The following is a 27,398-nucleotide window of genomic DNA, read 5'->3' as shown; positions in this document are numbered from 1 at the left end:
GCTCGCACAAGTCCGAGCGCACAAATATTTTTGCCTTTGGGGTTTCTGAATTTAAATGAATGAAATTATTTGCAACAAAACAAGTGTTGCCTATACTTCATTTAGCAAAGGTGTTATTGATACATTTTATGTTGGCTAAATACAATTTATACAGGAACTGCTTCACTTTCAGGGTCCTGGTATTGTGTGTGCTCACTGTCACATTTCAGTTGGAAGAAGAAAATCATCATTTGTGAGGAACCTGTGAGAGTTTAAAGTATTTTTTGTTAATAGTTTGTTGCCTTTTTTAATGTCTTATTTTGAAGTTGTGTTAGTCAGTCGGTGCATTTCCGGTTGCGCTTTTATTTTGATGGTACCAAACCGGAAGTTGGAAATAATACACGGGACAAAATAAAAAGTTCCTTTAACGACGAAAATAGTTATTAAAAGGCTACGGACGTGTTTGTTTTAGCACCTGGCTGACGTGGGCACAAGGTTAGTGTCTGTTTCAAGTTCATTTTTGTGAAAATACTGTTTTATATTGTTCCGGTTTTGGTTTGTGTCAGTGGTTAAGCTAACCAACTGCTACTTCCGGTCCCTTCATTTGAGTTCTTACAGTGAGTTCAATGAACATTTAAGAACAGGATATCAGAATATCGTCAAATAAGATGACGTTCACCAATGGCGGTGGCTAAAGTTTATGCGCTATGTGGCACTTATTTTGTACTGGATAAATGTTGTGTTGTGTGTGCGAATAAACTATTCAGACCTGTTCCAATTACATTTCAAACGGAGCAACTAAAGCAAGAATTTGAACATTTTAAATGTGTTTGCCCATTTTGAAAAATGGCCATCTAAAAGTATTCAATGATTACGTGAAAGCTGATAAAAACAAACAAACAGATGAAATGGACATGAAGAGAGCACGGTCCACCATCAGCACGGCTCAGTCTTTGTTGTTTTTGTGCAAGAGATTTTGTTTTATTGCCGTTGAAGAATGGATTAGTTATTAATGGTGTATATAAGATAATGCTTCACGGATGAATAATCCATCTGGGGAAATTAAGTAAATCTCTAAAAAAAAAACTGGAGAATAAACAACCGTTTTTTGGACCTTGTATATTTTTGCGTTGCTGTGTTCTTTTACAGATTGTATTATTCCGTGGGGTCCTGTTAGTTAATATGACCGTCATCCACTGAGATAACAACACTGCAAGTCTTGCCAATTGGATTGAACACATGTTGGATTGAGAACGAGTTCTCTGCTCAGTTTATTCACGCGCTCTTCAACGGTGGAGATACACGTACAGAATGGAGGTTATTTGTAATTGGCCGCCGGTTTTATTAATTGGGTTGTTTTGGCCACAATCTCGTGGAAACCGGGTACATGCCTCACAAGCGCACAGCATCAGGCAGCAGCTTTACCGCCTGTTGATGCTGAAGGGCTTCCACCGAACTGCAGAAAGCACAGCAGGCGCAGAGGTCCTAATGGATTCTGCCACAAGCTTATTCCAAATGTATTTGTGTGTGTTAGTTAATGCTGAGTGTTGAGTTGCTGTGCTGTTTATTTGCAGACAGAGAACAAAGGAACGCTTGAAAACGAGACTCCTATTCGTTCACGCTGATCTTCTCTCTATGATTACATTTCCCTCCTGTGTTACTTCTCTGGCTGATCCTGAAAGCAAGAAAAAGGGAAGATGACCGTTTACCAGTGACACTTTCCAATCATAACTTGCGTTTTATATATATCGAATGTTGTTGGGCTGCTGTATAAACAACGAATTTTGTAGTTTGGAAGAATTTGTTGTTTTGTAGTACTATTTGTCCAAGAAGTTTCTCCAAGAAACACTACTGCTTTTTTTTAGGCATTTGCCTCTTATTAAGTTACTAGAATACAATATCAATGTGTGCCTTTTCTATTCTTTTGCTTTGAGGTCTTCTAACATACTCGGTCATGTTGTTGGCAGTAGTAAGGAGGCTATGAGGTTTATTATGCAGCGCCATGCAGGAGACATCGCTGCTAGCAGATTGACTTTTCCTCTGTCTGCTTTTTTCAATGGACCTCTGTGTGGAGAAACCTTTCAATTAGCACTTTTAAGAGCTTCTTTGTGACAGGAAACATCATCAGGCACAATATGTTGCATGCTACTTAACGAACCTGTGTCAGCGATTTCTGTGTGCCTGAACGTGCACTGACTGACGACTCGGGAGAGCTGCGACGGATCATTGAACTCCTGACGTGAATCAATCACGGATCGGATCCAATATCGGGAAAAAAGGGATTAAATCAACATTTTAGGGATCCGTGATCACGTTTTCTCTTGCCGCCGAGACTAGTGTCCGATTATTATCGCATTGTGTCGGATTATTATCCATATTGTTCCATTGCAGTTCGAATTCAAATGATAAGGAAATGAAATATTGTATTTTTGTAATTAAAGAAACTACTTTATAATTGACATTCACCCATTACTAATTTTCACTGCACAGAGCCTGAACGCATCATAATGTAATAACAGAGCCTACATTTAATTAGTGTAAAATGTAACATTATAGGAGCTCGGCGACAAGAAAAGCATAAAAGCTGATGTCCTGGTCCCATATTTTACTGAGGTTTGGCGGCTAACAATTGTCAGTAAACTTTATTTCACACTGCAGTGTGTTAATGCGAAACTGTGAAATTGATCCGCGGTTCACGTGCGTGCTGAACCGCCAGGTGTGGTCACGGATGAACCGTTACGCCGCCATGACTCGGCGTTCCCGCCCAGTGAAGCTGACTCAGACGTGCGCAGAAACACAATGAAAGAAAAACACATCCACGCAAACTTCAGGTGAATGAATTATCCTCCCAAGACGTCTTCTAAAGCCTCGTAATCCTCACAGCGGCGCACAAAGCCCCATCATCTCATGATGAATAATGCCCGCATCCACAAACACAAGAGGCTGACGCTACACAACAAACATAATTTGAGTGGCCATTTCCTTCACGATGAGGCGCATAGGAAAATATAAAATAACACCAAATTGAAAACTGACATCCAACGTGCACCGAGGGAATTAGATTGACCCGCTGCTGTTGTGCTCTTCTTAGATACAGTGCAATTGATGAAAGCTAAATGACAGTTTATACTTAAAACAATATTTACCTTTTCTGCTGATTGCGAAGTCCCGAAGAAGATGGGGATGAAGGCGAGCCACACGATGCAGGTGGTGTACATGGTGAAGCCGATGGGCTTGGCCTCGTTGAACGTCTCGGGAACCCCCCTGGTCTTGATGGCGTACACCGTGCAGGTGACCATCAGCAGCATGCTGAAGCCCAGCAGACAGATGAGCGAGAGGTCCGAGATGTCGCATTTCAGAACGCCGCGGGCGATTTTGGGATTGGACGTGCGCTGATCCTCGTAGTCGACGATGGCCTGCGAAGGGTCGACGCCGAACCAGATGCACACGCCGAGCAGCTGCACCGATATCAGGCTGAACGTGAGCACTAACTGGGAGGCCGGGGAGATGAAGCGAGGGGCACTGACCGACATCTTGCCCTGCTCAAAAATCCGGTAGATCCGATTGGTCTTGGTGAGCAGCGCCGCGTAGCTTATGCTCATGCCCAGGCCCAGGAAAATCCTCCGCAGGGAGCAAATGACCACGTCGGGAGTGGAGATCATGAGGAACGTTGTGGCGTAGCACAGGAAGATACCCGTCAGCAGCACGTAGCTCAGCTCTCGCCCCGAGGCCTTGACGATGGGCGTGTCGTTGTAGCGCACGAAGGTGACGACGACGAACAGGGTGGCCATGATGCCCAGGACCGCGATGAGGACCGGGATCACCGCCCACGGGGAGCTCCACTCCAGCTTGACAATGGGAATGGGGTCGCAGCCCGTGTTGTTGGCGTTCGGCCGCAAATCGAAGCGGCACATCTTGCAGGTGAACGTGTCGGCCTGATACTGGTAACCGTCGCAGTTCTCGCAGTGCCAACAGCAGGGAATCCCCTTCACCGTCTTCTTGCGCTGCCCGGGCCGGCAGGGTTGGCTGCAGATAGAGGACGGGACTTCTTGCGTGGCTCCGGGCCACTGCATCTCATCGGTCTGGAGGGGAAAGTATAGAGGAATTACAAGTTTATTCCACCTCGCCATACCAAACACTCTTTGACTCATATATTCACATCTGTGGAACGCAAACAACGTGCATGAATACCGAGCAATTACTCAGTATTATCACATTCTGACCAGCTCTACAATCGTAATTAATGAGTACCTGTAAGGGTCAGTATAGCAAAAATCTTGAACGCAATTTACTACTTCTTGTTACACTGGATACATAATGCATAATGCACGAGGACGCATTTCAATTAACACTCGGTAGATTAGTTTAGGCGCACACACAGAAGCGCATGATCGAATGAGCAAACTGTAAATGGGATATTCGCCACATGAAAGCTACAGTTGTTGTTTTTTAATCAAGACATCATTGTGTTAACTCATCGAATTATAACTCAACGGGAAACAACTTTGCCTTTAATTACTGACGAGGAGCGTTGCACTGACTGGAGGACCTGAAGTAAACAGAGCCTGCGTCTCTCTGCAGTATCGTCTGCCTGTGCGGTTTCACCGTCATTTTGCTTAAAACCTTTTAAACTCCTGAGCAATTCTGATATAAAACTGTCAATCATAGCTTGTTTTATGAAGGAAAAAAAAGCCCCAAACTGCTGTATTTAGATGTATTCAACACCATAAGTAATATACAAGTGAAATATATGTTTTGGTACATGACAAAATTCAATTGTCACAGATTTTGGAGTCCTCGTCTGAATTTTCTCTGTACTAAACCCTCTGTGACTTTGTTCTGCTTCACTTTGTCAAAGTCACCCTTTGCAGAGAGAATGTTCACATGTTGTGCTGTAGTTTGGGTTAAAGTTAGAACCTACAGCAGCATCATATCAAAGAAATAATCATCTCGAAAGTGATTTTTTTTTTTATAGGCGGACCTCAAATTATCATTTTTTTTCTGTGTATCATCTTCAATTACTCTTAACCAGAAACATATAGACTAAAATCTACACATCTGAACAACATCTCACATGTGTATATAACCTACATTATGCAAATAGCCCGAGTGGTTCCAGAGATACACCCTTTTTTGGGGGTATTTTCAAGAAAAGGGCCTAAAAATGGGTGGATTTTTAAGATAGGATGCGGAAAGGGATTGTGAATATTCCATTATTCACAAAAACATCTGGATGATTTAGATTTGTGTCTAAAACTAATTCTCCATAAGGCATACTGGGTATTCCTGGGGCATCTCTGCCATGATGCTGAGACCTCGATGTCTACATTCATCTGAAACATTAAATACAGTTTGTGCAGCAAAGAGGCACATGTATGAATGATGCATAATAACAAAAGGGTGCATTGATATACATTGTTCCTCTCAAAGTTGGGCATTTCAATTTGGATGATAAAACACATGCAGAACTACAGATTCTGTGGTTCATGTGTTATGTTCATATAGTACATGGAACTAGTGTATCACTGTACTATGGTGACAAATGTCAAAATCAGGTTAATGCAAAAAAAGATGGCTTTTTACTGCATCGCAGACCTCGTTTTAGGGGCATAATTGTGAGTGGGAATGCAATCTGTGTTGACCCAAAGCATTTGTTTGCCTTCATGTTTATAAATTCGAATGCCAACCAGGAAGAGGATGATTTATTATTAATAGTATTCCGTCGACTGTTGCCCTATAAAACCCGACATAAGCTAGATGCATTCAGCATTATCTTTGATAACAGTGATAAGTTATGAGGGGGGGAGTGGGGGTGAATAAATGAAGCTATGCTACCTCTATTAATATTAGAGTTGCTCTAAATGTCACGTAAAATGGTTAAAAGACTTCTTTGGCACTATTGGAAGAAAACATATATTTTATGATAGTTTTGTCTTTTTCTGTGGATTTATGAAGATGGGAATTCCTTCATTCAGTACCTTACTACAGGAATATGGGTCACAACATTCGTCCTTTCAGTTGGGGAAGCTAAATATTATATTTTGAAGTCTTATTAGTAATGAAATGTTAAACAACCAAGATCTGGTGGATTATTAAGTCTAGAGGAGATATTGAACATGAACACTGGCACAACTATCTGCCTCTCTGTACGCTTGACTTTTCTTTCGGACATATTGAAAGCAACGCTTGAAGTATTCATACGTTCAAGTAGAGCTTATCTGTCCAGTGGCCAATGATCTTGTACTCTGTGGCGTTGTTTGTCATCTGGTATTGGTAGATTTCATAGCGACCGGGAGCATCTCCGTTCACGTTGAAGACCACCGGGGTGCCAGCAATTCCTGAGGATGAGAAAAGGAAAAGGCGATTAAAAATGTCTTTATCGTTGAAGTCCTTCGTTGTGCTACACAGTAGACAAACTCAAGCGGGCTCCCACAATGCTGTGAGATGAAATGAGGCTGCAAGGGGACTTCAGGCTAATGCTGTTCTAGTGTTAATGATGGGAGCAAAATAGATGTTGACAGCCATGTTGTCCTGGTCCTTTGAGGAGGGCCGGGGCTGCTGTCTGTTGCTGTTCCCACATCATTTCACACTCCTTCATTCTGCTTATTGCCCCCGTTTGCTTGTTATCCACGAGGTCCCCCCTTCTCTCCCCCCCCCCCCTCTTTCACTCGGAGTGCTAACGAATGACAGCGCTGATTTTGATTAGCACTTTGAGGTCTCTTGTCAACCCCCGTGCTTCCTGTTGCGGCGCCAACCTACACATCCCGCCCCGGCTTTGGCAAAACGTGTTGATACAATCGCGGGTCGGAAAGGGAAGCGAAAAATTCACAGATTTAGTCACGAGAGCCCACCGCAGAGCGTCTCTGAGGAAGAGCACCATTAATAGCATCCCCTTCTCTGTCTGTTTGCTTCTGCCATGTTTGCTTTCTCCCGCTCAATCCTACAATCTAACGCTCAGCACTTCTGTAACATGTGGGGGCCGTGAAGGGGAAAGACATGCCCTTCGTTAACTTGCAGCTGAAATGTCTTTTGGATCGCTCACACAGTCAATATTTGGATGGACAGTGAATTCTAGAGCGACACCAAAGGGATAAGAGTGCATGTGTTTCCGCAACAGAAAAAATGTAAATCCATCCTGTCCAGAAACCACCTCAGTGTTTTCCAGCATTTTAGGGGAGAGAGTTGTTCTCGTTCCAAGTATCGACTACACTCTCCTCTGGTATAACATTAAAGCGAATTGTTTATTTCAGTGTGTTGTTCCCTTGAGCACAGGTCACTGTATTGATTGTTGCTTGAACCTCTGAGTCAGAGTTGGAAACTTGCGAGTCAGGCTTTGAGATCATTTCCTCCCTTCTGCAGACTTCTGTGTGTCAGAGGTCTGATCAAAACCCCCGTAGGATCTAATTGCTTTAGTGTAATCCTGCTGCATTATATAGAGGACGTGTCTGAGACAACAGCAGGCAGTCATGCGCAATTATGAAAATGTTCCTGCCCATCTCAGCAATACAGGGAATTGAGTGGGATGTATGTTACTACTAATTTGATTGCCGTAATCGATTAGTTTCACCTCCTCGCAAAAGCTCATGCGGAGCCAGCAAACATTGGCAAACTGCTTGTTTTATTAACCAGGTCGGGTTTTTGAGGAAACGCTGCAGATGAAGTGTCAGGGATAAAAGCCACGTGACTCAAAGGGAGAAGAAACGCACCGGCATCAGCTGCAAGTCTGCCTGAATGCACCAACAATGGAACGGTCACAGTAAAAAAAAGGTGTTAATTTAGACCGTTAAAAAAACTGTGGAACCAATTTTGGCTCCAGACCTCCTTTTCTCCTGTGTTTGAGTGTTTTTCTCCTGTGTTTGAGTCATCGTAGAAACCCCAAATTAATTCCAATACTCGAGTTTATTGTATGTGTTTGTTTAGCACAGTGTTAGGAAAATAATGTATATCTGCAAAAAAAAAAAACACTTTTAAAAGATATTTTGATCGTAACTATGAACATCCAGCACGATAAAAGCCAGATTCCCCTAAAATGCCTCTTGTAGCGGTCAACAAGACACCTTTTTAGAAAGATTAGGACCTAAAGAATCGGAATTTGCAACAATAAAACAAAGTCTTGGTCTGTTACGGAGGAGTTTCAGTCCAAAAATTGTGTCGTTCGGTTCAAAAATGGAAAAATTACATATTTTAAGCCAAAAGATTGTCTGAATGGGGCATGCTGGGACTTAAAATGAGTGCGGGAAGATTTTTGCAGACGGTTTCCAAAAGGTTCAACTCTAAAGTGCGTAAACTGGGTTCTTAAACGTCTGTGTGTGTGTGTGTGTGTGTGTGTGTGCGTGTGTGTGTGTGTGTGTGTGTAAAATTCTGTTAATACTGATTCACATTTACACATTTATTCTTTGCTGTTGTGACAAGGGCTGTGAACGAGTGAGGCTGAGCCTCGTCGTGTGATCCATCAAATCCAATGCGGTCGACATCTTGCCAGCCATGACGAGTCTGCTCGTTGAAAGTTTAAAACCTCCTCGTGCTTACCCTCCATTTTGAAGCTGCTTCATTGAAGGATGGGCATTTAAAGCTCTACTCAGCCTCTCCTCAGAACTGATAATGTATTCAAACAAAACGCTAATTTCCGGTATGTCACGTTTGCAGTTTTAAAAAAAACCATTTACTCCTCCACTCCATTAAAAGCCATTAGTCAAAAACCACGAGAAATCTAATGTGTTTACAGATGCTGCATAAAATCTCATGAAAACAAGATGCAGATTCTGCCGTTGACCTTCGAGGCGGCTCCAGTGAATTTGATGAAGGCATGTGCTGCAAACCTTACAATGCGAGTAAACAAAATAAATGCTTTCCTCATAAATGCAAAGCTTTGATTTAGAAACCAAGATTCAGAGTCGCAGAGGACTAATTTATTTCTTTTGTTAATGGAAGCTGGGTCTTACATGGTTATTAGGCGTTTAATTGGGCAGAGTTAAGGACCAATCGTGGGGTTGATTATCTTTTCAACTTCCCTCTTTAATGACGCTGACCTCAGGAATAGTTTAGTCTCTCAAACTGTTGATGCACTCCCTTATATCCCTACTCCCTTGAACAGGCCAGATCCAGTATTTAGCTGCGCACATATTCTTACATCTGAGCCTCTTTTCATGGGCAGGGTGCACTGGTCTGAGCAGATGAATAAATCGACCTCACACCCTCTACATACACTGAATAATGTACGATCATATGACCGAGTACTTCCTCAAGTTACATCCGAGTGAAATGAATCATCAAACCGCGTGAAAACGGGCAGATCTTAATGACATTGTAAACCCGACGTTACAGCCAACTTTTAATCACAACCCTTTAAACACGGCTCCACTTTCAGGTTTATGTCTTGCGAGTTCACTCCGTAAAACACAACGCCCCCAGGACGACGAGCATCCAGCACGACTGAATACACGTGTGAATATAACCCGCTTTAGTCGCATCACAATCTTAACGTAATGTACAATATCTGCAGCGCTCGGTTTTCCTCTTTCCTTTATTCGGCGTGGGCGTCTGTAGACAATTCCCAGAATGCACTCAGATCCGACGAATATCCTTGTTCTTTTTCCGACGGCCCTTTTTTTAAAAATCCTTTCCTTTTCCTCTGTGCCGAAACACTCTTAAAAGCAAGGAAACATTCCGGTGATGTGCAGCATTGATTTTTCCATCCACCCTCTGTAGCATAACCCCAACGGCTTCATGGCCGACAAGCCGTCCAGTAACGCAACGCCACGAAAACAGGAATGCGTAAAGAACTTCAGCGTGAAGCTTCAGAAAAGATCTATCTCCCAAATATGACTCCAGGATACAACTGGAAACAATTCCATCTTCCTTTTTAGTCTTTACAAACGAGGACTGACCTGCTTACATAACAATAATAATAATAATAATAAGCACACGCCGTGCAGGTAAACAATGTTTTGACTTTGAAGACACGGTCTACAGTAAAACGCTGCTCAGCGCTGCAAGCTTTCCTTTCAATTTCCATTAGGGATGAAAAGTAACTGCTGCAAACAAGTTAACCTTTATTATTCACAACAATAAAGGTTACGTCGACTGCATTAATGCAAAAATCATCCATACTACATTCATATCCATGTTTCCTTTGTCCCTTCGCGACTACTTTAAAGTCTCTTCCATAAACCTCTGAACCAAACCACATCTGAGGAAGTAAATGGAAGAAAACATCAACGTTGTTGTTCATTTCTTCCGATATAGCCTCAATTTAACTCAACTCCGAACAACGAGGATGGGGAGGTTAAAGACAGTAGAGTCTACATCTTCCCTCCCACCTGATAGATATACACATTTACAGTTTAAACACACAGACTTGCCTTGCCAATTCGATGTACAACATTAGTCCAAACAAACCAGGCAACACAATGCGTTGTTCATTTTATGATGTCGCGCTTCAGTCAGCAGGGAAATGTTATTTGTCAACATGGTTTATATGCATGTGGCTACTAAAAAAAGACCACTATGGTTAATGTTCGGTTCGGTTTAGTGGTTGAGATTAAGGAACCTCATTGCGGTGAAGAGAAGCAATAGTTTGTTAAATCAAAGTCTTTTTTTTTAAAGAAACAATTGTGGACCGTCTGTAGAAAAGTGGGCAAGTGTTGGGGCTTCATCCAGAAGTTCCGATTCATTTTCCTCATTGACTGTAAATTATTCCCGTCTTGCACTTTCAGAGGCGTGACTGACCCTCACCTGAGGATCCCAGCCGGTAATTATCACACAAATAAACGTTTCCTTTACTGTATAATCATCTGTGAGGGTGGCACAGGTTTGCTCATGTTGCATTCTGCTTGATTGCATAAAGACTTTGACCCTCTGTTCGTCTGATGTATAATTATCTCAAGTTGTTATCGGCACTAATGTTGATCTAAGACCCTCATTCAGCGTGCATTTGTATTCTTTCCTAACAAGTCGGCGGGTCAAAGTCATAGCACATGCTTTGGTCATAACCTCTTTAGTGTGCATCTTTGCTTCGATGTCTAAGCCTCTAATTATTGTTTAAAGTTTTGAAGTGCATCTTGCTCGTTGCTGTGTTATAGTGAAACCAGGTATTATTATGTGTTATAGGTGAATTAACACCAATATCTTCTCAAAGTGACTTCCTACTTTCTTGAGCTGAATATTTTTAGAATGTTCCTTTTCTTCAAGATCTTCATCAAAGATTAAAAAACACTGTGTCTCAAACAATTACGCTAACAAAGCTATCCGTGTGCAAAAATCCATTTAAAAAAAAGGTATATACGCAATGGGGGCTTTTGTCATATGTAAATAATTTAGGCACTATTCACACATGCAGAAACATCAAGAGATCAAGTGCAGCTCAGTTTTTGCTCCGTAGTTACACTTTGTAGGGTCGACAAAAAGTGCAGCTCTAGCAATGAATATTGGGAATTTCAACAATTCTTAACCAGATTGGCTTTTATAACAATATCATGTCAGAAATGCTTTTGCATCAGCAGATGAGGCGTCCACTTGGCCTCAGTAGATCACTTTAAGTTTTACAGAAAACCCAAGTAAAACAAAGACTTAATATATATTTTTTTTAACTCATTCAAAATCACAACAAAACAGGAGCTGCCTTAAAAGAACATCATTTCCCATAAGCTCTAGACCAGTGGTTCTCAACTGGGAGTGCTAAGTACCCTTGGGGGTATTTGAAGGCATCCCAAAGAGTACTTGAGATTCCAAAAAAATAAGTTTAAAAATCCTTTTAAAAAAAAGTTACTTCATAAATATTCAATAATATGAGTATAAATTGTTAAACTGAATTCTATGTATTCCATATTAAATCAGACTGATGGCACAGCGTTGTGTATTACATTGTTTTTTTCAACAAAAAATGCTTAACCCGAGAACCATCGTCCTAGACCACTGCAGGTTGAGCATCACAGCTCAGGAAAAGAGTCAAGCGAGTGATAACAGGTTCAACATTGCCTCAAACCTGTCTCGACATCTCTGGACTGCAAATTTCTTGTAACACAGCCAATGAATAGGCTGATACCGTTGCTGTTAGCTGATATGACGGCCTGGCTGATTTGAGGGTCCAGCTCAAGTAGCGGATGCCTGTTTGTGTGACAATATGTGAAGTAAATATCCAGGACTTTTCTTTTCAGAGGGAAAGAAAGCTCGATGATGGATTGCATTAAGTTACAGAAGCTGTCGTTGAACAGACGCTAAACCTAGGTCTCCATTTGATGCTCGTGGGTGTGTGTGTGTGTGTGTGTGTGACCGTAGCCTACACACGCGTATTTAACCTTTTGGAAACCGCGCGACATTTCTCCTGCTCCCATTTTAAGTCCTAGCATGCCCCATTCAGAAAATCTTTTGGCTTAAAATACATAATCTTTCCATTTTTTAACCCTACGACACAGTTTTTTTGACTGAAACTCCTTCCTAACAGTCCAATTTTTGGGGAATCTGGCTCATGTCCTGTTCCTACGATGACTCAAACACAGTGAAAAACACTCAAACACAGGGGAAAGGAGGTCTGGAGCCAAAATTGGTGCCACAGTTTTCCACGGGTTAACTATGTGAGATGTGTTTTCGATGGTGCTGCGTGTTAACTCTCTTCCCCTCTTTATTCATGTGCAATTTTCCCCCCGCAGCCAGTGTGCACTTGGAGCAGAAGATCTCTTGCGTGGGCAATTCAACACTGACAAGATAAAGCAGGGAAATCTCACTAAGCACAGTTCCTGCACATCATCAGCTATGATAAAGACCTGCTGTTCTGCTGCCGATTGTCAAACCCTCCTACGTATCTCTGCCTCCTCTACGTGCTCGGACTAATTTGCATTCAGTAGCCTGATAATTGAAGGCCGCTGTTCATAACCCAAAAACAAACAGGACGTACATGTTGCAATACATAAAAGGTGAAATAGCTTTGCTGCAAAGAAGCGGACTTTCTTGTGATCACATACACTTCCACTTCGTGCCCGCTCGGTGGAAACGGGAGTACACACCTATGAAGTTGACATTGCGGATGTACTTGAGCAGCAGGGTGCCGTTAATGCTGTCCATCTTGGGGCAGAGCCCGATTTTTCCTGGGCACAGGTCTTTGTGCATGTTGTGCAGAGCGTGAGCCATGGCGTAGACCGCGTCGACCACAAACTGGACCTTCCCCTCCTGCTCGTAGGACGAGTCTCTCCCGATCCGCTCGTGGTCTAAAAGGGAAAACATGAACACAGAAGTGGCAGCTTCTGAAATGATTCCATACATGAGACTTGATGAGTTCATAAATACTGCATTTTTTATATATCACAGATTAAGTTTAATTTATACACAGTATGTTCCCGTGCTTTGTTGTATACACGGATGAGTCAATGCAATCTTGACAGACTCGAATATTTTCCGTGATTCACATAATGTTCGGAACAAAAACGCCGCTCAATCATCAGTCAAAAATGTAAAAATGGAACATTGATAGCGGGATGTGTAAAATCAAGCAAATGATAGCCTTTCAAGAGGCTTGATTTCTCAATTGTGAACCCATCACTTTTTCACTCGATTTAATTCATTTGGAGATTGGAGTTGGATTGCTTGTTGACATCAATCACAGAATCTCTGCACGGTCTTGTGTGTCGTACGGCCGCCAGCAAAATATTCTTTATTCAGTAAATAGTAAAAAAAAAACAAAAAAACGATTTCATTAGGAAAGTTTCATATTTGATTGTGACAACAAAAAAAACAGCACAACTTTCGCTGTCCTCCCCACACGCTATGAATGCACCACATCAATACTAAATACACCACATCAATACTGAATGCACCACATCAACGCTGAATGCACCACATCAACACTGAATGCACCACATCAACACTGAATGCACCACATCAACGCTGAATGCACCACATCAACACTGAATGCACCACATCAACATCACTTTCATCCACTGTGAATCCCCACTGAGGAAGCGAGACCTGAGTAAACCTCTTCCATCAGCAGCTCGCCAACCTGCCTTCACCCGGCCGGCTGACCGCAAATAGTTTTCACGTAACCTCCATGGGAAGAAATCGCCATTGTTTGTTGGCCCACGTATTGATTACCAATGTCATTTTCCCTCCCAACATAGCGAGAGGAATCTTAAGTGAAACAGACTGGAAGCCTTTGTCAATCTGTATCGACGTGGTTACAATGTTTAACATAATATACAACAGGATATTTATCTGATTTAAACAGCTGTCTGGTGCAGATTACACTTCACTAAACACATTTTTTTTTAAAGTGCAGGGAGGGCGGGAGGGTCTTTGTCAGGCGACATGGAGCCAGTGCTGATTGATACTTTAGATATACTGAAAGTGTTTCTTTTCAGTGAGACGTGCGCGTGATAGACACTCAAAAACGTTTGATGGCGGATGGTAAAGCTGAACAACGACCGTAATTAAGGCAGAGACGCTGTGTCCCGTCATCTAAAAGTATCAGAATAGTTCGCACCTATGTTTGTGTGTGTGTTTTTTTTTTTTATCTGTCCATCACTGACAAGACCCACTCAAGATTATCCAACACAACTATTTTTGGTGGACGCGCTGATGCCTTGTTTGTGTGATCTCTATGTGTTTATCCCCACAAAGGCGAGGCCACCACACATCCATTAATCAGGAGAGCAGAGTGTGATGGAGTAGCGAAGGGGGAGAGGAGGACACAGCAAGACAGGCCTAATCATTCTCCAGTATTAATGTAATTAGTTATGACAGGTGTATATTAATCATGGCTGGGGTTGCTCTAATGCTTTGGAAATGTGTTAACCGCCAAGCAAGTTTTCAATTAGCGGCGTAATGCTTTTGATAACCAATGCCCTGCCAGATGGGTTGAGTGGCAGCAGCACACCGTGACCGCTTCAAGAAACTGCAAGAACTGAAAGAAATGAACTCGCAAGATTGGAAAAGTTTCCACCTTTTTTTAAAAAAAAAAAGTAGCTTGAGTAGACATACACTCTCACATGCACCTCTTAAGGTTCATCTGATGGTAAAAAAAAAAAAACGTGTCTGAAAAAGCTTGGTCAGACTTATAACCACAGTGATAATCTGACCAATTTTAATTCCAACGGCAGCATATATGAATAAATCAATATCCAAAGGAGCACGAAAAGGTCAAAGGACTACAAAATGAAAACTAAACTGTCAAGACTGCCAGGCAGCAAACCTCACCTTCTAATAACTTCATAGTTCATACAGAAACAAGGTAATCAAACTGCAGATGATAATGATAATGCTAATGTTTCGTCACAAGACAGAAGACGGATATATATAATTATTATTTTTTCTAGAGCAAGGTTGACTTTTTTGAGCTGTTGCACTGCAATTAATGGCTTTGAACCAATCACATTTACACCCATTTAAGATAAAATAAAGTAAGATAATCCTTTATTTAGTCCCTTAGTGGGGAAATTACAGGATTATAGCAGCTTTGCTCACAAGTAAATAAAGATACAAAATGAAGTAATATAAATAAACAGTAGAGCGGTAATAAAACAAAATTAAAAATTACAGTAAGAATATTAAATATACAAATGGAATAAAAATGGTTATAAAAGTACTTAAATGTTCGAACAACTCTTTTCTTTCAGTCTGCGTTGCAACGTTATTTCCCTTTTTCTCAATCCCGACTACAGTATAGATGTGAGCAATCTAAAAGTGAATCTGCATTGTTGTTTTCATGAATGTGACGGAAAAGGTTTGACACACTTCGTAAAGTTTTAAAAGCAGCTGTCGATCAAAGCATTGCCAACAAATCCCCCAAAGAAATATCAAATATTATCAAGTCATAAACAGGGAAGACAAGCGATCGTTGAAGTGACAGATAACAGTTGACACGTTTGTCTTCTCTGTGAAAATGCCTTAAGAGTTTATTGCTGTCAATCCAAAACCACTGACACGATGTTATACGGGTTCATTTGTATAAATGCAGTGTATGCTCTATGTCAGTCACTTTTCTTGTGATTTGAAGGTTCAAGGTTGTTGTTTTTTTAAGGATAATCACATCCCCCTGATTCAGAACTCCACTCAACTTGAGGTAAAACATATGTTTGGAAGTCATAGAGTAATGTATCTCACAGTAATATAATATAATAATATATTACAGATTGTAAAGCGCTCCGAGGAAAATCTTGCATCTGTGATTTTGGGCTAAGAATTACTTTAAAAGAGTAATGTAATAGCTTATGTCAATAACACATAATGTGGAAAAGGCGCGAAATGTGTAATAAAGTGAGAATTGGCGACACTACGTTTTTACAGGCTGTTCTTATTCCTAAAATGTTATTGTTTTATAACACGCATGTAAAAGAGCAGCTCTTGAGTCATTTGTGCCATTATTTATAACACCGGTGGCCATTAAGTGAACTGCAGTCAACATCCTGTTGCTTGCCGTTTGGGAGTTAGCTAATGTCCCAAAGTTTAGCTAACGTCCCAAAGTTTAGCCAAGACCAGATCCATGCTGCATAGCCGGGTTAACGTTAGCTAAAAAAAAAAAGAAATGTTTAGATGACGGCGAGCCAAATCTTTGTATTCACCTTGTAAAAACATTTCAATCCCCTTCCATAAAAAATCAATTCCCAGGCTGTTACGGGCCACTGACTGTCTCAATGTTTAGGGTCCACCACAGTCCTCTCACACATTGGTAACACAAAAAATACAAAATACATCTAAACCTTTTTCATACAGTGCCTTTAGGGTTCACTCCACAAATGCTCGGCCCTTTCACGCTCTCACTCACACAGATTTGAGGCGAGACGAGCACAACACAAGGCGCCGTTAACACTGCATCATGATCCGATAACAAAAAGCGACACGAAGCGCTTGATAAAGCCAAATCAGGTTTTGTTTGCGCGCCTCGTAAGATGTCTGCGGCAGCCATTTCTTATCTCCACAGACACTTCATTCAAAACAAGTGCCGGCTTTAAACAGATGAATAGTTTGGGTTTGTCTTGTTGTTATTATCTATACGCTCCCCCAGTATTTGCTGGCAAAGAAGAGGCAATTCGACATCAGTGACAAGACTCTGAATGTTTAAGCAGCTTGAATATCCCTAGTTATTCTGTAAATGTGTGCTACAGGCAAAGTGAAGCATGGATAGACAGCCTGTCTCCTTTTTGTGGCTGCTACAGCCTCTCATGTTAATGTGTTACTCTCTCTCTCTCTCTCTCTCTCTCTCTCTCTCTCTCTTTGAAATGCTCTTCCTCCCTCGTTTACACAAAGATATACAAAGACATTTGGCCCATTAATGGCAAGAAGCCTCTGGAATAGCATGACCAGATGAACAGCAAAAGCTTTTATTCTAGTTCACTTTTCACGTTTCATGCAGACATGCAGGTCAGAAAGTCATTGGTTGGCAAGTTTTTCTTTGGGGGGAGGGGCGGTTGGACCAATAAATGTACTTAACATGTGCTTATAATTCCTAGTTCATGACCTCATGAAGTGTTGGATTTGAAGGATTTTCATGGGCGCCAGTAGGATCCAGTATTTCAACGAAATAAAACAAATGTTTCTTTTCTAATCCTTTTAATCGCAGAGTGATCGCATTGGATTTCCATTGGAGAGCCACGAAATTCGACTGAAGATGTAATTTGTATGTTAAGTCTGTACGTAGGTGTTTTTCCAAAGCTCTTTTTTTTTGCCCCATTTTTATCCAACCTGATTTATTATGAATTACAGTATTTTGGTGGAGATGAGGGGTGAAATAGAGAGAAGAAATAGGAGGCATGAATGAGCAACTGTCAAGGCTATTTGTGACAATTTCAGCTTCAGGCCCTTTTTACAGACATTTTGACTTGCTGGTAGGAAAAGCACAGGTGGTACGAACAACACTGACGATGGCTCCGTTCTATTCAAGTGTTCGGAGTGATGGTGAGACAGCATGCACAATAACATCAAAATGAAATTCACAGGGAAAAGAGCCACCGGGAAGCGTCACGCGTAAATTAAATGGCAGCAAGGCTGTTTTTTTTTCTTCCTCCTCTCGACACAACCTGCCAGGAGAGAAAAGAAAACTGTATATCAGCTGTACAGCCGACTGAGATCGTCTCTTTTACTGACTGACTGAGTGAAGTATCTCGTAAAGAGAAGGAAGTTCTACATTGACACTGGTAACCTATTTCCCTCTCTGTGTGTGTGTGTGTGTGTGTGTGTGTGTGTATGTGTGTGCACTCATGCATGCACGATGTGTGCTAGAGATGAATAATGGCGCAAAGGGAGTGATGGGTGATGCATTAGTGTTTGCTCATTGTATGTCAGCGTGGCTGATGTTTGTGCAGGTTAGACAGAGCAATAGATGCGTCTTGATGGTGCTCGGTGGTTAGAGGCTTTGACTTGAAAAAGAGTCACAGCCCTGAGGCCCATTGGACCTTGGCCTCATAGATGTTACGTGTTATTGCATAGCCATGCAAAATACATCCACCTAGTAATCCACAGGTACAGCTGTCACGGTGATGACTAACCTATACGTGGAGACCGGACTGTAATGCTAGCTTCAGGCTAACGTGTGTCGACCATGTTGAGATTCATGAACTTGTAATGCTATTGCCATGTTCTCGTCACGTCTTCTTTTCGGTATCCCCTCCATGATCACAGCAAGGTTTTAAAAAATAAGAGTGGCTTCTAATTAAATACATTGAAAATCCATATCAGACAGAATTGTTATTAAATGCAGATTATTTCTATATATCTTTTAAATATGTCTGGAGGGAATCTCTTCAAGGAGACAGAGTCTGATCACACACACCTTTCCACCCCTCGACTAGTCTACAAGAGCTCTCCATGCTCACCTGCTGATCAATGAATAAGGCATTGGGTTGTTTTGGTCTGAGTCTACTAAGATTTATTTGGTGTAACAGTCCTTTCTAAGTTGTTTCATGCTGAGTTTCTTTGGTTCAAGGACAGCCTTATTATTATTATATTCCTATAATTTTGTCTTTTAACTATACTTTTTCCGAAAGGTGTCTAATTTGTTTACACTGTCTGTTTTTAAATACGAATATTTTTTTGATCTTAAGCTTGCCGTGGTTAAATGAATCTTTAATAAAGTAGTGCCTTTGATATTTAGTTCCAGCGGAGGATATCATCATTCCTCAACAAACCTGAAGAAATACCAGAACACATCCACATTTAGACACACGCTGCATGTTCAGACTTGGCTGACGGATGGAAACAAAGATCAGTAACCGGATTTAAAGATGTGCTGCGAGAAGATTAGTCAGCGGTGCAAAACAAGCGTTGCCTTTAATGAGAATCAAACCTTGAGTGTGTTTGTGTTTTGTGAGTCCTCGAGAAGGCAAACCTTGAGCGTCTGAAAGAACACGACAGTCCAGAACGCTCCAGGTCACTGTATGCCCTTCCTGGATATATTCCTTTCAATGAAAATAGTTCCTTTCTTGCGTCCTTTTTGTTTGATGTAGGAGGTTGTTGGTTTTTTTTTTTTTTTCAATCTTTATGATGCTTAGAATTTGAGTGTCCACTCTTGAACTTTGTTTTCTTTTATTAAGTTTTGAAAAAGAAAATATGACTGTTGATAACTTAGCAAGGACCAGATATTTTAGTAAATATTTCCACCTTTTTCAAATGTTAGGATTTGCTATACGTTCCTTGTTTTACATTTGAGTAAGTTGTCTGGACAAAAGGAGCTTTTTAAAGCCCTCACCTTGGATGTTGGTGGGCGTTTTCCCCATTTTAATTGATCAAACTATTTAATGATTAATCCAGAAAATAACTAGCAGAATATTCAATTATGAAAACCACCATTAATTGTCAAGGTGTGTCTACTTATGTGTTACTATGCCAGCATTTAAATCAAGTGTGTATATAATCTTAAATCCGTGTAGTGTTTTTGTATAATTGTAATATGCAAGGATGAGAAAATATGCTCTCCTCTTTAGTTTCATGTTTTTCCCCCAATGATAACCCAGTGTTTGACGTCACAGAGCTATGAGTTGTGGGTAATTCCCTCAGGCAAAATATTGCAGAAATGCAGACATATGGGAAGTTTGCAGAAAGAGCTGAAAATGTCTGCCAGAGGACCTCCAAGCACTTGACAGCCTTAAAACCCTAACAGACTCTGCAGGAGCGCGAGTCCTCAAGTGTGGACATTGTGATCGGGCCAAACTTTGGTTGACAGCCATTGCAAGCTCCTCCCATTTTTTCTCGTTTTAATTAAGGGCATCATCACCCAAGGGGACGAAAATAGACACAGCGCTTGTCATCATAGCCTCCAAAGACACGGCCGGTGAGATGAAGTGGACTCATTGTTGCGGCTGCAAGCTATGGATAGCAAATAAGTTTAAAGTGTCTTTAAGCCGAATGTAATTATAGGGAACATCTCAGCTAAGGACATTGAGTATCACAAAAGGGATATCTCTTCCCACTGCTATCATAGAGAGTGATGACTCTAAAACTCTGCAGGTCAATTGTTGATGTCAGACTTCTCTTTTACCCCGACATTTGACATTTGTGTTGCATCTTACGAGAATCAAATAGAGGAGAGAACATTGCTCAGTTGCACTCGGTCTCCTTCATATTTTCATTGAGCAATGGACGTCAGACAATTGAGCAGGCGTGCAGGCGTACATAGTCATCCAGGCCCGGGAGCCTGGATGACTCATGTCTGCAGGGATGCGGAGCAACAGAGTGACTCAAGCCAGTTTGCTCCATTCAAATGTTGAACCTCAGTGTGTGTGCTGGGATGACATGAACAAGAGGCAGTGCACCTGCAGAGGCTTTCATAGCTGCCAACACCACCCCAGTAAGACAGACAACTGCGATAGGAAATGCTGCATGAAATGGCTGGACTGTGCTTCACTCTGTGTGTCCACTGTCCAGCATGTTTTCATGTTTTAGAACACAGAAAAGTAAAGCGATGCACAATTTCCTCTGCTGCTTTTATGCAGTATCCCATTCAACCAGGTTGATTTGAGGACATTTTCATAATTGATGCGTCAGCCCTGCTCATCTCTGACAAAGTCCTCGGTTCTTCTACTCTGACCGATTCGTCTCTCTCTCTCTCTCTCTCTCTCTCTCTCTCTCTCTCTCTCTCTCTCTCTCTCTCTCTCTCTTCACTCGCTCTGTCGCGGTACCTGGTGTTTTATGGTTCAGCGGTGTGAAATAGTGCGATGTACAGCGAGTGGTCGCAGCAGAATCAGATGAGAATTATTTCATTCTACACAGCAGTTCTTCACCAGGGTTTTTTTGTGTGTGTTTCATATTGTTTTTAGAAGATTGATAGGAAGGTTTTAAAAGAATGGAGAGCAAACTGAACTTAATAGCACAGTTTTTACATTTTAAATGTATGAATCGAAAAATAAAAGCTAGGTAGGGAAGAGGAATTGACTGCTAAACTCCGCCTCCAAACAACCATTGTCCAGTCGTCGCCTAACAGCAGGCAAAGCCGGCCTGTCACGGTTCACGCAAGAGTAATGTTTTTACATTCTTACTGTTGGATTTGGCGCTCATTACGTTTGCCAAACTCATCGGTTAGTCCTCGTCCCAAAAGAGCCTTTTCTCATGTGACGATAACCCGAAAAGCCCCGTTTCAAAATATCAACAAGTTTGTTAGCTGAGCAGCCACCTGAGGAAATACTCTGATATTATATTTGTGCAACTAATTAGTTGCACACCGCAGTGCAATAACAGTGCTGTGTGTTTATTAAAACTTCTTCTACATATAGGACCAGTTGAAAACTCTTGGAAGATGTGAAAAAAAAGGGCCGTGTTTCTCAGACGTATTCTCTCAGTAAACACCGTAAAGATGAGTTCATGGTCTCAATCACTCGTTTAAAGTCTTCTTCAATACAGCAGGATGTTAATTGAATAAATTGTTGTAAAATAGTCAATATGTAGGGTTTAACCCATTAGTGTCCTTTCAGTGTAAAAGCTCTTTGTTCCTTTACGATGTCTTATTCAGGATGCCGCTGTCACTTCTTACTTAAAGCCGAGATGGCGACAGCTCACCTATAGCACTTCTTCTATCCATAGTGCACGCTGCAGAGCCTTGTGTTAATATTTCATTACCGTCATGAGGCAAAGGTGCAACGTAACCCTCGGCTGCACAAGTTAAACTAAATCTGACTGTGTGGAGTCGGTGTTGCTTAGTTTGCTACGTAACTTACCTTTTGGCAAATTCTTAGAATATTTGTATGCCTCCTCCCTCCTCTGTATTCCCTCCTTCCTCCCTCCCTCACTCCTCTCTATTCCCTCCTTCCTCCTCCCTTCACCCTCCCTCTTTCCTCCTCTTTTCACCCTCCCTTCCTCCCTCCCCTCTTCTCCCTCGTCCCTTCTCTCGCCTCCCTCCCTTCTCCTCCTCTCTTCTGCCTCCTCCTTTCTCTCTCCTCCCTCCCTTACTCCCTTACTCCCTCTTCTCTACACCTGCAGCGATTCCCGTCAGCAGGGGGAGAAAGGACAGAGGAGGAAAGAGTAGACTGATGTTTGTGTTCTCCATTCTTTATAAACTTCACTTTTATTGACCTTTTAGATTAGTTTCATGGTATTAATTGAGTTTATATAGAGACTTTGCTTTACGGCTTAAGCTAAAACTGAGAGTGGTGTTGATTCAGCATAATGATCATTTTGGAGGATGGAGGTTTTGGGGTCGTTATACTGACACATGTTTCTCTGGGTGTATTTTCACACTCCTTGAGAATTCATTTAAGGAGGTTTTGACCTTTCCAGGTACTCAAGATCAAATTTCTTTTGGGCGATATCCACACGGCGAGTAAAGTTATCTGTGAGCTGGGGGTGACATTGCACATCTGAAGCCGCAAAGTAAATCTTGGCTTCCGGGGCGGCAGATACAAGAACACTGGGGGAAAAAAAAATAAAAGAAGCAAGAGCACCTGAATTATACATCTGCACTGTGTTGTTCTCCTCGCTGTCTAAGTCAGAGAGACTTTCATGTGTCAGTCCTGGGAAATGACCCGTAGCTACTCTGCTGTTATGGTTCATGAATCATTTGCCGGTCGCTTGCAATGTGCGCTTAAAAGCTTCACGAGCACACACATATAATTACATGCCCATCTGATCGTGTTAGGGATTTTCACAATATATATTTTTGGTTGATTACAGCTTTACACAGATTTTGAGGGAGGAGGATTTTCCTTTTTCCTAAATATGTTGTTTAAAAAATTGATGTATTATGTGTGATCGATGGCAGGTTGAAAAAAAAAAAAAGCATAAGTGGGAACAGGACATGATGGCGCTTGCAAAGGGAACAAAGGGGGAAAGGCTCGTGGGTGAAATGATTGTACCTCTCACTTGTAAAGAAGACGGTGGCCAAGAGGAAATTCAGAGGAAGAAAAAGTGCTCGCAGCAATCAAGGCCAAGAGGCGCCGCCGTGACAACTGATGAGTAAAGACGTTATTTAAGATAATCTATTCCACAGAAATCTGTAGATTGTCGGGAAGCATATCTCTCTTTTGCCAGGGCACTCGTTTCGAAAAGGCGCCGATTAAATCTCTTCCTAATTGTCCATCCCGTGCCCATTCATGAGTTGCCCCGCGGTGGTGTTTGGTGACATTCTCAGGGTGTGGTGAACAATATTAGTTGATAAAAAAAAAGACACAGCTAATGACTCCAATCAAAACAATTGGATGAAACAGACGTTTCAGGTCAAAATGGCTCCAGACCCACACAACACAACATACGCTGCTTTTATTCGTAATGAATAGTCAAAGTTATGCCTCAGCATCATAGATTTTTCACCCATATTATGACTCAATAATTGCAGGAGGATGGTAGTTATTTGTTAAGTTATTTGTTGGCAAGACAACTAGTGCAAATTATTTGTTTTGTTTAGATTTGTTGTTGTGAAAGTTGCTATCGAAGATAACTTCTCTCCTTATTAGTATTGTAAGATTGATTATCTTGCCCTTATTTACATATCATTTTCTCTTTTTTGACCTTTGGATAGTTTGCAATTCCATAAAGGAATGTGCTGCATTGTTTTATGTTGGATAACATTATTAACAATATTACCACCATTCCTACTCTCTGAGGAGGAAGCTTCTATGTGTTCATGTTTGTGTTACCTGATGAAAGTAAAATTAATATTCCAGCAGTAGAGAAAGCGTGTGGGAGTTTTCTCGTTTGTATTCAAATACATCACATTTTCACCCTCTCTTGGAGACTGATGGCAACTTCTTCTGAACACTAGTTCAGCTGTTCTGGACTAAAGCGATGCTTACTCTTATAGTTCAGTTGATTTAATCAACATATCGTTAAAACCGAGTTTCTCTGTGGAGAATCACAGAAAAGCAGCTGTCTAAAGCGAGTGTTTATTAGATATGTGCACATAAGTCATGATAAATAAGTAATATAGCATGAAAAAGCTTTATAAAACAACTATTTAACCTTTTGGAAACTGCGTGAAAATCCTCCCGCGTCCATTTTAAGTCCCAGCATGCCCCATTCAGACAATCTTTTGGCATAAAATACGTAATTTTTCCATTTTTAAACCTAACGACACAGTTTTTTGACTGAAGCTCCTTCCGATCAGGCCAAGGCTTTGATTTATTGTGATTTTTTTTTCTTATTGACCGCCCCAGGAGGCATTTTTGGGGAATCTGGCTCATATCATGCTGGATGTTCATAGTTACGATCAAAATATCTTTTTAAAGTGATTTTCTTTTTTTTTTTGCAGATATGCATTTTTTTTCCAAGACTTTGCTGAACAAATACATACAATAAACACAAGTATTGTAATTAATTTGGGGTTCCTATGACGACTCAACACTGAGAAAAGGAGCTCTGCAGCCAACATTAGTTCCACAGTTTTCAACTATTTAAGTAAAGAAATTGGCTTAAATGACAGATTAGTTGACAAACTTTGTTTAGTGGAAATATCCTCCATCTGAATATTTTTTTAACTCATGATTATAATCGAGTAATATTTTTGTATCCTTCTGCAGGCATCACAAAGTGTTCATGGACTTTCCTCTTCACGTGAGCAGCATCCGGCACCGAGGCCGGTCCAGTGAAGGTTCGCCGCATCCCTTCAAGCCCAACGGCTTCTCCCAGTAAGCGGAGAACCGGCCGCTTCCCCCAGCGTAGGTTGTTGTGTTGTGCGCCAACGCACATACCGCAACTTATTGCCTGGGCACATTCGAGGTAACAGCTTTAAATCCGTCCGTCTGGCCTGCTTGAGATGCGGCGGTGCACTGCACCCTGGGACGAGACGGGGTCTGGAGAGCCTACTGATTTTTACAACCTGAAAGCTTGTTTCTAATGGGGCTGATTGAATTTACTATTGATTATGTTTTCAGCGCATGCGGCGGCAGAGTTCTGTGATTGCTAATGTCGCCCACTGCAAATTGAAGTAGCCAACAGACAGAGTAATGTGAACATTAATTTCTCTCGGACAAAATTAGAGATTCTCATTCACTTATCTGCGCCCATTACATTTAACCTAAATTAGAGGAGCGTGATTGTTTTCTCCCCGATGACAAATACATCTACTAATGCATACCAAGTACACACACACACACACACACACACACACACACGCACGTAATGTAATCGCAGGAGAGCCAATCCATATACTTGGTCATTGATTGAATGCTCTCCATTGACCGAGCGCCTCTCTACTGGACTCACTTGTGCATTTTTTGATGCCGGATCCTTTCTTCACAGCGTGCCGACTGAGCTTGCACTGGAAGTTATTCTCCCAGAATTCTGCAAACCAAATATTCCTTCTGTTGTTCTCCAGCGTTCGGCTGATGAAGTAGCGATCAAAACCTGGGAAGAAAGGAGATTCACGTTTTGACATTTGAATATTGCTGAGTGAAATGTAAACTCATTAGTGCATAACTTTGGAGTATTTACTCAAAGCCCGGCAAGAACAGAAGCTCTGCAATCAGGTGTGTCGCTAATCCAAAGTAGTTTGCTTTTAGCTTAGCAGTAAAATAGTTCAATGAAGTGATTTCTTCAAAAAGAACCCAGGGTGGATTTATTTCTAAAATGAGGAGACATCATTTTTACAAAACGGTAGTATTGTCTCGAGACATGTCACAGTTACAACTAACGACAATTAAATAAACTACAATGTTCTGAAAAGACATATCACCAGCTAACACCTAGCATGGTAGCATTTGCATTTTGGAACACGAAGCACCAGCAAACTCGACACAATACCCAGTCCAGCACTGCATGATGGGAAATGTGGGCGGTAAAATAGTCCCGAAGCGTTAAAATAGCGCCTCAATTTCGGGGACACGGCTGAGAAGCGGCCCTGCGCAGATTCAAATGAGAGCACGCTACATCAATAGCCGTGCAAGTAAAGAACACCGTGTTGCAATAAACGGCCGTTATTTTATTTACGAGGATACAACGATTCGTTTGTGCTGACGTTGATGAATTATCACGCTACCCATGCTTTCTGAACATTCTCTGGCATTGAAGCATACCGTAAATATCTACGATATTGGTGTTGATCTCACATGGCTACATTATGCTAAAGTCTATAATCACATTTACCAACATTGTTACAACATATACTACACACACGCAACATGGACAATAAAAATGTGAGGAAAATATGGCACAATATTGGTTTCATGGATATGGAAGGTTGGAAACAGTGGCAATGTCCAACGTGGCTGTAAATGGTGGAAAACAGTAAAATACATTAATGTTAATCTCAAGCTCTGCCATTATAAATCATGTATGTTGAAGGTAGAGGGGAGATATAATTAATCAAGGCACTGAACACTGAAATGATCAGAAAAAAAAACCCACATTTATATGAGAAAAATGAATCAATACGAGCCTTCAGCAAGGTAAAGCGACAGGAAGTGGGTTCTGAATACCTTTTATGGATTGCCGTTTGGGTAGAATGGTGACGGCCCCTTCTGCCATCTCTTCCTGGTTCAGTATCGGGGAGATTTTGGAGCCCCAGCTGTCTGAACCGACCCAGATGAAGTGCCCGGTTTGATTGGCCTTCTTCGCCGCGTGGAGGAGCCGCCTTTCGGGGACAGGAGGAGGAGAGAGAGGTCTGAGTGTGTACGGTAATATGTTGTCAGCGTTGCCGTTTTATTTACTGTACGCGTACATTTCGGTGAGATATCACCGATGAAAGAAGGCTCCTATTTCATATGCATCCAGAAGATGAAGTGTAAGCTGTCACGAGGTGCGATTTCCATCACCAGACATATTCTATTCTGAGTCCGGACTAGAGTCGCAACGAGGCACTTCTACAGAATTGGGAAAAAAAGCCGCCGCACCGTCCAATCCCGGTGCGGAGCGGTTCCTCTCGGCTGTGGCAGAATGACACCCTTGTCACATTTGTCCAGGCTCGTTGCCAACGGAGGTTATAGTTTGGGGAGCTGTTTAAAAAAAAAAAAGAGCTCTGCAGGAGCCGCAGAGTTACATCAAGAACGCTCGAGCACAGCAACATAAAACTTAAA

At 41.6% G+C, this 27,398-nt stretch overlaps 1 protein-coding gene and 1 long non-coding RNA gene across 3 annotated transcripts in view; one reads left to right on the top strand and one right to left on the bottom strand.

Moving 5' to 3' along the window:
• Nucleotides 1-27,398, bottom strand: part of LOC137800217 (metabotropic glutamate receptor 4-like) — a 122,396-nt gene that overhangs the window by 6,551 nt on the left and 88,447 nt on the right. For both annotated transcript variants that reach the window (XM_068597301.1, XM_068597300.1), the window contains exons 4-8: nucleotides 26,802-26,956; nucleotides 25,591-25,731; nucleotides 12,981-13,181; nucleotides 6,181-6,317; nucleotides 3,126-4,061 (exon numbers count right to left, since the gene is read on the bottom strand). In XM_068597301.1, coding sequence (XP_068453402.1) covers nucleotides 3,126-4,061; nucleotides 6,181-6,317; nucleotides 12,981-13,181; nucleotides 25,591-25,731; nucleotides 26,802-26,956 — 1,570 coding nt within the window. The remainder of the gene's footprint in view (nucleotides 1-3,125; nucleotides 4,062-6,180; nucleotides 6,318-12,980; nucleotides 13,182-25,590; nucleotides 25,732-26,801; nucleotides 26,957-27,398) is intronic.
• Nucleotides 369-27,086, top strand: LOC137800218 (uncharacterized). The gene is made up of 3 exons (XR_011079531.1): nucleotides 369-474; nucleotides 24,906-25,104; nucleotides 26,866-27,086. It is a non-coding gene; the product is annotated as an uncharacterized lncRNA (long non-coding RNA).

This window comes from Clinocottus analis, unplaced genomic scaffold (assembly GCF_023055335.1).
Source record: "Clinocottus analis isolate CAN_PGR_092001 unplaced genomic scaffold, fCliAna1.0.p SCAF_4, whole genome shotgun sequence".
NCBI classification, from domain to species: domain Eukaryota; kingdom Metazoa; phylum Chordata; class Actinopteri; order Perciformes; family Cottidae; genus Clinocottus; species Clinocottus analis.
The sequence above is the reverse complement of the archived record's forward strand: the minus strand, read 5'-3'. Positions and strand labels throughout refer to the sequence as shown.